The 13,894-nt window shown below is 53.5% G+C and overlaps 1 protein-coding gene across 1 annotated transcript in view; it reads right to left on the bottom strand.

The window, feature by feature from the left end:
• Positions 1–7,362, bottom strand: part of TGM2 (transglutaminase 2) — a 31,676-nt gene extending 24,314 nt beyond the window's left edge. The window contains exons 1-2 of the mRNA XM_026009687.2: positions 7,103–7,362; positions 3,479–3,658 (exon numbers count right to left, since the gene is read on the bottom strand). Of these exons, the coding sequence (XP_025865472.1) occupies positions 3,479–3,658; positions 7,103–7,112 (190 nt within the window). The 5' untranslated portion in view covers positions 7,113–7,362. The remainder of the gene's footprint in view (positions 1–3,478; positions 3,659–7,102) is intronic.
• Between the last annotated feature and the right edge of the window lie 6,532 nt (positions 7,363–13,894).

Here is a 13,894-nt window from a genome sequence, read left to right as displayed (position 1 = left end):
GCTGCTGACAATATGGGGGCCTGTGCACTGAGGGGTTCCCTCCCTGCACCCCACCCCCTCCTCTCAACCCTCCAGCCCCACCCACACCCAGGCCCAAATATAACCCTGAACTAACAGGCATGACACAGGCTTCTAGGGCCCTGTCTGGGTGCCAGGAGTCGGCTGTAAGCCTTTAAATGCTCCTGGCATCTGGGTAGCACTGGGCCCCCAAGAGCCAGCTCGGGTCTGGTTCCCCTACTCAGAGTGCTGTGTAACCTGGGCTAAGTCACCAGGCCTCTCTGATTGGCAATTTTCTCATCAAAAAAGAAAATAGGCTTAGAAATCATGTCTGGGAAGGTCTGATTCTCAGTCTGAAGCTGGCTGTGACCCTGGACAAGCTATTTTGCATCCCTGTGCCTCAGCTTCCTCATCTGTAAAATGGGCTTAGTTACAGGCAATTACAAATACCTCCTCTTAAGGTCACAGTAAAGCTTAAAGAGATAGCAGTACATTGCATCGTGCCTGGCACCCAGTAAGTGTTCAATAAATGATAGCTATTGTTTGTTATCGTCACTCCCACATCCTAGCACAGTTTAGAGGACCTGCAGAGACTTCATAGAAAGCATTCCAGACAATGACTAGCATGGTAATCATGCAGGGTACGTGAGCATTCCTCCGTGGCACCAAAAGTTGCTATTAAAAGTCAGAATCCTCAGGCTAAACGACGGATTTTGAGGACTGGAATGAAATGTAGAAATAAACTCTTTCAACTGAATCACTTTACAGATAGGGAAACTGAGTCCGAAAGGGACCAAGTCAGGGCGACCACATGGCCCAGTTTGCCTGGGACAGTCCAAGTTCGCAGCTGTGGCCCTGGCATAATTCTCGATGGTGCTCTTTCATTCTCCGAAATGCCCCTGTTTGGACAATTGATGATCTGGTCACCATGGTAAGAGCCGGGGCCAGGGCCCACGGCCACTGTCACTGTCAACATACCACCGTCAAGCACAGATCAGGAAACACATTTCCCTTTCTCCCCATCCTGGGACAACTGCACACATGCACACCCCTTTCTTCTAAAGGGCCCTGGGCAAGGGGTGGGGGGATGAGGACAGGCTGTCCCCCTTGTCCCACCACTGTGCCTGTAAGCTGGTTTCGAATACTCACTGGCTGCCATGCCACATGGTATTCTTTGTGGGGTCGGAGATGCTTCAGGGACCTCTCTGGGCCTAAATGACCTGGAGAGTGAGGAGTCCTGGGGACTCTCCTAGACCGTGGTTGGTGGAGGTTGGGGAGTGGGGAGTGGATGAGGGAAACTTCCAGAGGAAAGCCATCTTATAAACCTCATAAAAGTTCTTCCCATTTCTTCAGGCTGACCTCATTCCCACCCCACTCACCCTCCCAACCCTAGCCCCCTCCCTCATTCCCATAATAGGAATAGTGTTTGTCTATTGTGGTCTGTACCCCATAACAGAGCCTGTCAGGTCTCCCAACTATCTGGACAAAACACACAGCCCCTCGGAGTGTGCAGGGTCAGGCCACATACTCTGCTCGCTGAGTGACCTTCCCCAGCTCTCTCCCCTCTCCGGGCCTCGGTTTCTCGAAAGAGGTAGGCCAGGCTGATCCCAAGCTAGAATGTTCCAGCATAAGAGCAGGGTGCCCAGGCTAGGCATGGGGCTGGGTGCTAATTGCAGCCAGGCTTTGAGGTGAAAGGTCTGGCTTCCTGGTATTGTCCCTCAGGCTTTCCCAGCCCATCGGAGTTCTTGGTAACACAGACAGGGAAGTTGTGTGCCTGCAGAGATAGAGTCCTTCTGAGACTGCCTGCCAGGGCTGCGGAGGTGATCAGGCAGATTGGCTAGGGCTTGAGATAAGTCGGTGGACACTGGAGAACAGAGATTAGTTGCTGGGTTGGGAAGAGCAGCTGTCCCTACCCCAACCCTGAACCTAGGGCCTAATTACCTGGCACCAGCCTGCCTAGATGAATGGAGGAGAAGAAAGAAAGGGGCTGCCTTGAGAGTGGGGGAAGAGAAAGAAGGTGGGAAGTCACAGGTAGCCCCCACCAGCAGCTCCTCTACTGTTCCCTTTCATAAAGGACTGTCAGCCCACACCAAGGCCAGGGGTGGAATCCTGCTTTGTCCCTCACTCACTGTGTGACCTGGGCAAGTAAGTTGACCTTTCTGAGCCTCAGTATTTTCATCGGTAAAACAGGGTCTCATTATGCTTCGGAGATGGGAGGATTTAGGACGAGCATGCATATGGTGGGTGCTCTACAGCTGCTGTGATTCTCCTCATCCCAAGCCTGGCTCTTCTCAGGGTATCCTGTTATGCATTACAACCTTCCACTTTACAGAAAAAGAAACTGAGACTAGAAAGATCAGAAGTTCCTGGAGGCTCCTTAGGTCAGTTAAAAAAGGCGCCAAAGGTGCTGGTTGTGTGTCAGAGGGGGCACCCCTGGATAGTGGGTGTATCCCGCCAGAAGGGGAAGGGGAGGGAGGAAAGGCCTGGGGTGGATATCCAGGGCCAGTCTGCAGGCGCATTGATAAGCCTTATCACAGGGCTGCCAGGTAAATACGGGCCTCAGCCTGTTTGCTGCTCTCTGTGCCCTCATAGGTCTCAGAAAGAACTGGCCTTTCTCACCCTTGAGCAGAGTCCCAGCCAGGCAGCCCCTAGCTGACCTCAAGGGAGTGGTTCCCTGTAGAAGCCAAATCCAGAGATTTGGCATTCAAGGCCCCTTTCCCTGGAGTGGCAACTCAAGAAGACTGGGCATGGGGCATCTGTGGATGGGGTGGCTGGGGCCTCAACGTCCCTTTACCCATGCCTGGACCCCCTGGAGCAAGAGCAGCAACAGCTGCTAATGTCTACAAGGCCCTCCCCCCATGGCAAGCCCTTCCACCCTAACAACCCTCCACCACGAGTGCTTTGCATAGGATAAAACTCAAGCTCGGAGAGGCTTAGCAACTTGCCCAACGTCACACAGCAAGTAGGCAGTTCAGTCTGCACCAGGGCCCAGGTCTGTCTGTCTGTCTGTCAGCTCCCCAGCCTGAGGCAGCCCCCTGAGGCTTGGAGAAGGAACTATAGGAATATGAAATGCTCCCCTCAGAGAGACGGAGCCAACTGGGTTCTCTCCACCACCTGGACCCAATGGGGTTGGTCTGGCTCTGTGGATTTGGGGAAGTAGCTGTTGGAAAGCTGTTTTGATGTGAGGAAGAGCGGGCAGGATCTGGATGGACCTTTGTGGTAGGCAGCTGAGCCCCATCCCTTGGTGATAACAGGTTTTCGGAACCCGGGTGTGCAGCCCTCTTGTTTATGAGGCTGCGTGGCCCCGGGCATCATCCCTCCAGTCTCTGGACCTCAGCTCCCTCATCCGTTAAATGGGGCTGCTGGCTGCTAGGAACTCCTTGCGGGGCAGAGGAACGGAGCCGCGTGCCCCACTGTCAGGGGGCCGGGAATCCCAGAACAGAGCAAGTCAGGCCAGGCGAGGGGCTGTGGAGCTACTCACCCGTCACGGCGCTGAAGGTGAGGCTGTCCACACTGGACTCATAGCTGCGGCCGGTGAAGTGCAGGGTCAGCCAGAAGGGCTGGCCCCGCCGCACCACCAGCCTCTCCCGGCACAGGCCGGCCGTGTGGTGGTCACGGCCATTGGCTTCCAGCTCCAGGTCACATTTCTCGAGAACCAGATCTACGGAGACAGTGGGAGTGGCGTGAGCCATGGTGGGTGGCCTCGGTCAGCCGGTTGTGATGCCAGGACTCCCGGGACGTGGGGACCCCCGGGGCCATCGGGGAGCCAGCCCTCTCTAGAGAATGGCTACCAGCCTGCCCCCTCCCCATCTCCCAGCCCGCCCTGTCTCCCCGGGACTAGCCGGGCCACACATCCCCAACTCTTGACCATGACCAGGTCACAAGGTCATGCCCACTGGGGCGTGTTGGGAGAGGTCTCTGCCACCTTCCAGCCGTGTGATCTCGGGCAAGTCCACTTTCTGGGCATCACTTTGCTCCCTTGTCCACAGGACCCTCATGAACCACTGGGTATACGGTGCCTGGCACGTCACACATGCTTACTTCAAGGTGAGCTATTCTGGTATTACTGAAGGATTCTTTTGGCAAAAATGAGGTGGGGGGGCAGCCCCGGTGGCGCAGCGGTTTAGTGCCGCCTGCAGCCCAGGGCGTGATCCTGGAGACCCTGGATCGAGTCCCGCGTCGGGCTCTCTGTATGATGCCTGCTTCTCCCTCTGCCTGTGTCTCTGCCTCTCTCTCTCTCTGTCTCTATGAATAAATAAATAAAATCTTTTTTTAAAAAAAATGAGGTGGGGAACAGTATTTGGCGTAGGTTATTTGCACAGGCTCTGCCTTTTAGGTTCAATTTTCAATTTACCGGCAATACGGAGTGAGGAACGTGTTCAGCAGAGCGCTGGGACGCAATCGACAGAAAGAGACACTCTGGGAGACAACTGGCGGAGGGGCCGGTTTCCTTAACAAATAAATTGCATGGAGAAAAACATAGTCGAAGGGAGAAACTATAGTTTAAGAGAAACGAAAGAGACATTTGGGCTTACTGTGCTGTGCGGGCCTCCTCTGGATCCTTAATTTTTTTTTTAAGATTTTATTTATTTATTCATGAGAGACACAGAGAGGGGGAGAGAGTGAGAGAGAGAGAGAAAGAGAGAGAAAGGCAGGGACACAGGCAGAGGGAGAAGCAGGCTCCATGCAGGGAGCCGGGCGTGGGACTCGATCCTGGAGCCCCAGGATCACGCGCCCAGCCGAAGGCGGTGCTAAACCACTGAGCCACCCGGGCTGCCCTGGATCCTGATTTTTAAAAAACTATTCTAAACTTCTCTCTACTTTGATCTATGTTCAGCATTCTCCATAATAAAAAGGTTTTTAAAATGACGGGGGTTTGGCGTCTTCTGGACCTACGTTTTGATCCTGCTGTGCTGCTGTGTGATCCTGGGCAGGTCTCTCTCCCTCTCTGGGCCTCCTCTGAAGTCTCAAAAGGCCGCTGTGAGGACTAGGAGAGGAGGTTGTGCACCCTTTCCCCAAGGCCCGGCCCAGGGCACAAGTCGGGCATGTGAAAGCTCTGTTTATAGTTTCAGAGGGAGCTGAAGACCAGGGCGGAGGCCAGGGCGGTGGTTGGTGGAGGTCTGAGGGAAGCCCAAACCTCATAAATCTTGACCAGCTCAAGGTCACGATTAGGAAGAGTTGTGGGTTCTTTGGAGAGTGTGTGGTCCAGCGGAGGCCAGGGGCACGGTTTGCCCACAGTCACCCAGCAACTGGGTCCTTCCACCGGGGCATCGACCCAGGTCCCTTGCCTTCTGCCAAGGAATATCCCAGAGCATCCAGTGACTGCTGAGGGAGGGCTCTGACATGGCTCATCTCCACTCACACCTCACAGCCCACACAGGTACAAGCACCCCTCCACGGTGCAGAGGGAGGTCCCACGGCAAGCGGAGGCCTTGGGATTTGAATGCAGGGCTGTAGGTTGGGGATCCTGTACTTGGAAACCACCTCATTCACAGCTCAGGGTTTGTCCTCCATCCCCCCACTCTTTCCTTCCCCTCCTTCCACCCCTGTGTTGTTCAGATGTGGGACGTCCCCCGCCTCCAGGGAAAACTTCCTGCCGCCCTGCTGGGGTGGGGAAACACTGTTTCTGGAAACTTCTATCCCAGAAAGTTTAAGCAGGAAAGAGACCACCACTGTCTCTTGGGAGACCAGACAGAGATGGTCAGTTCCTGGGCTGGGGCAGGTGGGGTGATTTCTTGGGCGATTGTCTGAAGAAGGATTTCCCGAAATCACACCCAGCTCCAAAGGTACAGAAAACACTGAGCAATAAGATCACAGGATTTCTGCACTGAGAAAGGACCCGAGGTCTTCCAGGCCAGTGGGACCCCTGTAGGAAGTAGCCACGGCGGTAAGAGGGCACGTAGCTTATCAGAACGGGCACCTCCAGGGTCTCCCGGCCTCACGGAGCCTCTCTTGGGGTCAGGGATGGGAAAATGCAGTGCAGACAAGTGGCCACCTAGGTCACCCATTACAGCCAGCACTGAGCTGGTTTTCAATCCCATATGTTGGGGAGCAGATCCCAGAGAGGGACAGAGGGGACTCAAGGTCACACAGCAGGTCAGGCAGGTCCTGGTTCCTCCCTCCTTTCCCTTCTCCATGGCCCCCGCCCCCCGATGTCCCTCCTCACATTCCTTCTCCCCCCTCCTGCACCTCCTTCCAGGGACCACCGTGTGCAGAGACCATCTTCAAATGGACTTGCCCCAAGAGTTAGCCACCCCACAGGGGCCAGCAGCATTAGTGCACTGACAACCTCCACTGCAGAAATCCCTCCCCGCCCCTGTGTGTTTGTGTGCGCGCGTGTGCATGTGCGTGTAGGGGGCGGGGAGCAGGTAAGAAACTAATCACGCCCCTTCTCCACTCCTCATGGCTCTCACAGATATATCAAGAGCTGGCAGTGCCATCCATTTTACAGGAGGGAAAACTGAGAATCAACAAGTGGCCAAAGACCAGAGTCGCAGAACCGGAGGGCTGGAGGGACCTTAGAGAGCAGGTCTGCCTTCAGCCCAGGTCCCCATCAGGTGCTGGAACCTCTTCTTTGGCCACCAGGGCCAAGGAGTTGGCCAGGCATCGCTTGCACACCACTAGGGAGGACGTGCACACCTCCTCCCAGCTGGCAGGAGCTAACCAAAGCCAAGTGTTTTGAGGCCGGGCCAGACCCCTCCACATAGCTTTGTGCCGCCGGGCACGCAGCAGGGACCCAGCCTCATTCATTGACTGAGGACAAGAGACAGCGATTCAGTTGCCCAGTACTTTACAGTTCACGACACACCATGTTGCCTCATCTGATCCAGGGAGGCAGGGGTTAATGATCCTGCCCTGGGGATGGGGAAAGTAAGGGCCCAAGCTGGGCCAGGACTGGGACCCAGGCGCTTCTCACCCAGCCCCTCCTTCCCGTTCCCGTCACTCCCAAACTGGGGACTTAGGGACTGAGCGCCCCCCCCCCCCCCCCCCCCCCGCCAGGTGTTTATCACCCCCCTCCCATGGCAGAGGCAGGACCACTGAGACTGGGGAGGGATGGCCAGGCGCAGGGCGCCCGAGTGGTGGCGGCGCTGACCCTCATACTCACCCTCGGCCATGGTCAGGTGGTGGCGGTGGCTCCTCTGCCTGGTGGCTGGACCCTGCAAGTGCGACCACTGTCAGGCGAGCACTGGCAAGCCTGGGAGAGATGTGAACTTATAGCCCTCGCTGGGCGGGCAGGGGGCGGGGCCGCCGCCGAAGGCGGGGACCTGGTGGGGCCACCTTTGCCCAGGCTGGGCCCAAGCTCTCGGCTGCCCCGCTCCGCCAGTTAGGGTGCCCCCAGGGGCAGGAGCCAGAGGGAGGGAGGGAGTAGTGGATGGGCAAGGGCGCCCCCTGGGGGAGTGGATAGAGCAGCAAGGGGACAGCGAGATGCAATTAGACCGGGACACACAGGCACACCTGGACACATAATCAGACCTCGGGTAATAGAGACACTTAGACACAGAGATGTACACATGCAGGTACAGACACAGAGTTGCAGCAGGACACAGCTTACCTGGATACACAGACATGGATCAAACCCAGATCCAGAAGACACACGTGTGTGTACACACACACATTCACTCAAATGAAGATATAGAGGGACACAGACACACAATCAGAGGCATTGGGATGTAGACACTCAGTGACACAGACACACCCCAGCAGATACAACAGACAAACCCCGACACACGGACACTGTGACATGAACGTCAGATTAGAATCAGACACACAGGGGATCCCTGGGTGGCGCAGCGGTTTGGCGCCTGCCTTTGGCCCAGGGCGCGATCCTGGAGACCCGGGATCGAGTCCCACATCGGGCTCCCGGTACATGGAGCCTGCTTCTCCCTCTTCCTCTCTCTCTCTCTCTCTTTCTGTGTGTGTGTGTGTGTGTGTGTGTGTGTGTGACTATCATAAATAAATAAAAATTAAAAAAAAACTTTAAAAAAAAAAAAAGAATCAGACACACACACGCATGCAATCAGAGACACACGCCAGGATATTGATACAGCCAGATACACACGGCTGGGTCCCCATCCAGAGCCACCCACAGATAAGCAGGTGTCCAGGTGCACCCAGCTCACAGACAGACCTCACAGACACTGACACATCATCACCGGGTGTGGACACAGAAGCAGAACGGGGCACCCATAGACACACGAGCCTGCACATACTCAGAGGGACCCACACGCAGACGCGGACTCAGGTGCAGACATGCAGACAGGCCCACGAAGACAGGTACACCCACACCTCTTCCGGTAGCCAAGCTATGATCTGACACTCCCATCCACCCCTCAGCCCCCCTCAACATCCATGCACCCATCAGGCCACTTACGCCTCTTGCCACCACCCCCTCCCCCCACTTCATTGAGCTTCCTTGCAGATCCACCATGTGTCAGAAGGGACCAAAGCCAAACTTCCAGGGACTCAGCCTCTGGCCCCTGGACCCCAGCACCCTAGCTGTGTGTCTCTAGCTCCCCAGCCTTCTGTGCTTCTTACCTGCCATAAGACCTGAGCAGGGAGGGTCCCTGGAGAGCCTGGGGCCTGTCTGCCTTCCCCAGTTGTTGTCTTTTTTCTAGAACAAATTCCTTATCTACCGTTGGATCTCGACTACCAAACTGGCCTTTGTTTCATTCCTGTGTGGCACAGTGCAAGGAGTAAACCCATGTTCCTTTAGTGGATGTTTGTCCCTGGGCCCAGTGGGCTCTGCCCGGGGTCTCAGTGAGCAAACCCATAACCCAGGGCTGACCCATAAAATATAACCCTGTGAGCAAACCTTGTAATTGCCCCATTTTACAGATATGCAGATGTTGTTACAAAAACTCTTTCCTGCAACTGGTAAGAGATCAGAGGGAGAAGCAAGGTGAGTGGGTGTCAGTCAAGAAACCGTTTTTTTTTTTTTTTTTAATATATTTTATTTATTTATTCATGAGAGACAGAGAGAGAGGCAGAGACACAGGCAGAGGGAGAAGCAGGCTCCATGCAGGGAGCCCGACGTGGGACTCAATCCCGGGACCCCAGGATCATGCCATGAGCTGAAGACAGATGCCAAACTGCTGAGCCACCAGGGATCCCCAAGAAACCCAGTTTTGAGTCCCACTCTGACCCAGAACAGTTGTGTGGCCACGGGCAGGGATTTGGGCTCTCTGAGCCTCAGTTTCCCCTCTGTAAAATGGGGACCTGGAGTGAGACTCCACCCAAATGACTGAGGTTGAACAGCTAGTAGATAAGGAGCGCTTGACATCTGGAGTCCCTGAGTTTGGGAACAAAAATGCCAGTGTCCCAAAACCTGGCCAGGAGGGACAGGTGAGCTCAAAGAGAAACAGGAGGCCCGAGCACAGGCAGGCTTTGCAAAAGAAGCTCTGCAGGCTGCATTTTTCTACAATCCTGCCCTTCCCTGTCCCAATCGAAAGGGTATATTTTGCTTTTATCTGCTATTTTCTGTTTGGAAATGATGGGTTCTTCTTCACTTGGGACTAATTTCCCTTTGTTGCTTCTGGGAGCTCCCTGGAGGACAGGAACCCACTTGAGTCTTTTCAGAATACTCCTCAGGTTGTTCCTGGTAAGGGGCTTGACACAGAGCCCCAGGCCTGTCCCCGACCCAGATAGCTGCCTCTTCTTCCTTCCTCTCCCCTTTCCAGAGAACTGTGGCCACCTGAGTGATGCAGTGACTTGAGCAATCAAGGGACAGTTGGGGTCAGCTGGTTTCCAGGAAATGGCAGGCAGGGGCCAGAGCCCAGGCTGGGCCTAAACACGTGAATTCCAGGCCTGGTGACCACGGGGCCCCTTGCCCCACTCTAGGCTTCAGTTTTCCTGTTTGTTCAGAGGGGCTGGGAAACCCTGCCTTGTTTTCCCTTATTGGACAAGTAAGGATTCAAAACTCCACTTTACTAAAGGAAAAACAGAGGCCCAGAGCAGGTGATAATGGGCTCAAGGTCTTCAAAGAGTATAGGCAGGGCTCTTCACCATCCTCTGTGGGAGAAGTGCCGTGCAATGGTCAGATGGGGAGCAGCTGAGATCACTCTTGGCTGTGTGTGACTCTGGGCAATTACTAGACTTCTCTGAGGCTTGGTTTCCTCCTCTACAAAATGGGTATAACAAGGAGCCCCACCTTTGGGGATCAGAGATAAAGTCTGTTCAGTACTAGGCACAATGACAAGTGCCCAATAAATGTTACCTAAAGTTTTTTTAATGATGATACCATCAAGAATCAGGACTCCCCTTCTTTCATAAAAGGGATAGTCTTATGTGTAAGTAAAGCAGGTTGCAGGCAATGTAGAACATTCGGGGTAGAGGTGCTCAAACTCCCCACAGTCTAGGTAAGTCTTGTAGCCAGGTCACTGACGGATGCCTAAACCCCACCATTAGAGAGATCATTCCTTCGCCTCCCTAAGGATCTCCAAGCCTCAAGGTAGAGACAAAGGTGAAGCTTGAGAACTTTTGAATAGCCCCTGACCAGTCCGCTGTGGCATTTAAACCTCACAGTATGGTCTTCATCATTTGTTAAATAAGGAAACTGATGCTCAGAGCAGGGAAGTGACTTGCCCAGGTTCACACAGTCAAGAAGTGGGGGCTTGGAACTCGGGCTTGATTCAAAAGCCTGTGCTGGCTCTTCCATGGTTCAGAGGGCTGTCCTATTCCACATGGCCCCTCAGGGGTGGGGCCTCAGGGGCCTGGGTCATGTTCAGTCCTACAGTCCTTGGCAAGTGAGGCCTCCGAGGGCAGGGGTCCATGCTTCTGAGCCATGGTGTCTGGTGTAGGTTCAATAAATGTTTATGGCATGAGAGAAGGAGGGTTGAGTCAGAGAGAGTTGAAGGAAGAATGGTTGACTATCACCTTATATGTTTATTGATATTTCTGTTTTCTGTGATTGCCCATTTTTCTGCTGATCATTCAGCAGAAAAAATTCAGAATGTAGAAGAGTTTAGAGATTTTCCTATTCAAAAGTTTATGACTGATTTCTTTGAAGCTTTGGAAAGAAGGAAGGAAAGGAAGAAAAGAATAAGCTTCAGAGAGTTTGGGTAAACTGCCTGAGGTCACACATCACAGCGGGGCTCCTAGGCCCTGGTTGGACTCAGCCATTTCCCCCAAGGTCAAGGGATCCCCAGGCCAGAGATGGCCCTGGAGGGCTGAGCTGGAAAGAGAGGGAGGGCAGGGCAGTAGCGGGTGGGACCATGATAGGGCATTTGAAGGCCTCAATTTTTCTACCAACTGATGACTAATGACAGATGAGCAGTGTCTGGCATGAGGGAGCCCAGGGGAGAGCAGGGCCAGACTCCCCTGAGGTGGAATGGGGTGAGGTAGGGGTATTAGGACAGAGGACTTATGAAAATGTCAAGGCACAGGCGTGACCTTTCAACTGGTGGCCTGTCTAGGGCTGGGATCTGGGTGGCCTGGGGGTGGGGAGCAGAGAACAGAGTGCCCGACTGGGAAGGGCCCTCCCAGTGTGTCCATTTTACAGGTGGAAGCACTGACCCGGCCATCTTGTCTGCAGCTCTGCCCTCACAATGCCCCTTAGCTCTGTGACTGTGGCCACTTTGGTTCCCCTTGGTGGGGCTCCAGTTTCAGTTTCTGTGAAAGCAGGAATCACAGGCCAGACCTCACAGGACTGCCGTGATGATGAGGGGAGCCGTGGGGCCAAAAGGAGCCTTCTGAGGAGCTGTCTGCACGGCCCCTCCCTGCTGAAATACCTCGGGGCCAAGTCAAGCTCTTTGCCTGGCTTTCCGAGGACAGATCTGGCCCAACATACCCTCCAATCTCATCACGCGTATCTGCACCCTCCAGCCTCACCAGGCACAACACCGGCCCCAGACATACCCAGAGGTTATCTGCCTCTGGGCCTTTGCTCGAGCCACACCCTCTGCCTGGGACGCCCTCCCGCCTTGATCTCTCGGAAGTTTCACCCAAGCTCTATGCCCTTCCCAGAGGCCACCTCCTCCCAGAGTCCATCCACACCAGGATTTCCTTTCCCACACCGGCAGGGCACTGTCACAGCCTGCCATGAATAAGGACCAGTATATGCATCTGTCTCCCTCCACCCACCTGTTCAATAAATGTTTGTTGAGTGAGTAAGTGACCTGTGGTAGTGAGAGAGAATGAGAGAGAGAGAGGAAGAGAGAGACTTGCTCAAGCCTGAGCTAACTCCAGAGTCTTGACTGGCAGGATGTATGGTGCCAGTTGCCCATGGCAGGACCAGGAGAGCCAGGGTGTGGTGCTGGGGCCTCTCTCAATTCTTGTTGTGTCCACCAGAAATTAGATGTTTGGGCCCAACTTACATCTCCTCCTATCCCAGGAGTAGAAAGACCCCTTGCTGAGCTCGGGGAGGGCAAACAACTTTCCCCAGGCCACACAGCAAGTTACAGAAGAGTTGGAGTGGGGCCTCCAAACACGATACAAAAGTAAATTCTGGCCCTGTACCTCTGTTCCCAATTTTGAAAAGGTAGAAAGTTGTTTTTTATTTAACTTGCAATGTCCCAGGGAGCAGAGTGGCGTGTGGATGGTGGGACCAGTGGTGAACTGGTGTGGCAGGGACTGACCCGGGTCCCACGACCCCAGGCTCCAACCCCGGCCCCCTCTTACTGGCTGTGGGGGCTCAAGCCTGAGTCTCCTACAAAAGGAGACTCCAAACCCCTAATAACCTACTGGGCTATGAGGAGGAGATCCGAAGAGGAAGTGAAAGCCCCTCCCAAGGAGAAAGTGTGTTCTATAATCCTATTATCCTTGACCCCACTGAGTAGTTTCAGTTGTTAACTCTCCAGATACCCCAGGGAGTAGAGAGTTGTTGGACTTTTGGAGAGCAGATTCCTGACCATTTCAGGCAGCAAGATTTGCTCTACTCATGGGAAAACCCACTTCGGACCAGACCCGCTACGCATTATCACTTACTTGGCATACAGTCCTAACTAAGAGGTGACATCCTAGTCTGATACAACAGCCCCCAAAGATTAGAAGTTGAGAAATAAGGATCAGAGCAAAAAAGCACTAGATACGGTGCTGAAACAAAAAGAGAGAAAGAGTGATTGAAAAAGAGAGATGCACTCAAAAAGCTGTACGAGCAGCAAGCCACACAGGAGCTTGGACTATGGTCACACCCGAGGTCGTTAGCTTTGGGTAAATAGCCCAGATCACTCTGTCCAGCCGCACAAGGCAATCTTCAGCATTCATGACAATGACCCAGAGGCATGAGGACACAGGCTTGAGTGCCCAAGAGACCCCGGTTCATCTTGGTTTACTTTGGTGTGTGATCATGGGTAAGTCAAGGCACTTCTCCAAGCCCTGGCTTCCTCATCTATAAAACAGGGACAAGACCAATAGTGACCCTTCATGGGCTTTCTGTGAGGATTGACACTATGCCTGGTAGCAAATAAGCTGTCAAAAAGAGTGGTTGACTAGTTGACAATAAAAAGGCAAGATGTACTGACATGTGCTACAACATGAATTTCAGAACCATTACCCTCTGTGAAAGAAGCCAGTCACAGGAGACCACATATTGTGTGATTTCATATACATGACATGCCCAGAATAGGCAAATCCATAGACACAGACAGTAGATTCCTGGTTGTCAGGAGCTGAAGGGAGAGGGGATTGAGGAGTCATTGCTGATGGGTTTGAGGTTTCTTTGGAGGGGGGTGAAGAAAATGTTTTAAAATCAGATTTGCTGATAGTTGTACAAATCTGTGATTATACCAAAACCCATTGAACTATGTACTTGGAAATGAATGAATCTTACTGGGTATGAATCATATCTGAATAGCATGGTTTTTAGAAATAGTAGTTGATTTAAAAACAAACAAAAAGTCAAGAAAAAGCTTTGCAATCTTTTGCAAATAGTACTCCACTCTCATATCAAAAGCCGAACAGA

The sequence above is a fragment of the Vulpes vulpes genome, chromosome 14, assembly GCF_048418805.1.
Source record: "Vulpes vulpes isolate BD-2025 chromosome 14, VulVul3, whole genome shotgun sequence".
In the NCBI taxonomy this organism is placed as follows: Eukaryota; Metazoa; Chordata; class Mammalia; order Carnivora; family Canidae; genus Vulpes; species Vulpes vulpes.
The sequence above is the reverse complement of the archived record's forward strand: the minus strand, read 5'-3'. Positions and strand labels throughout refer to the sequence as shown.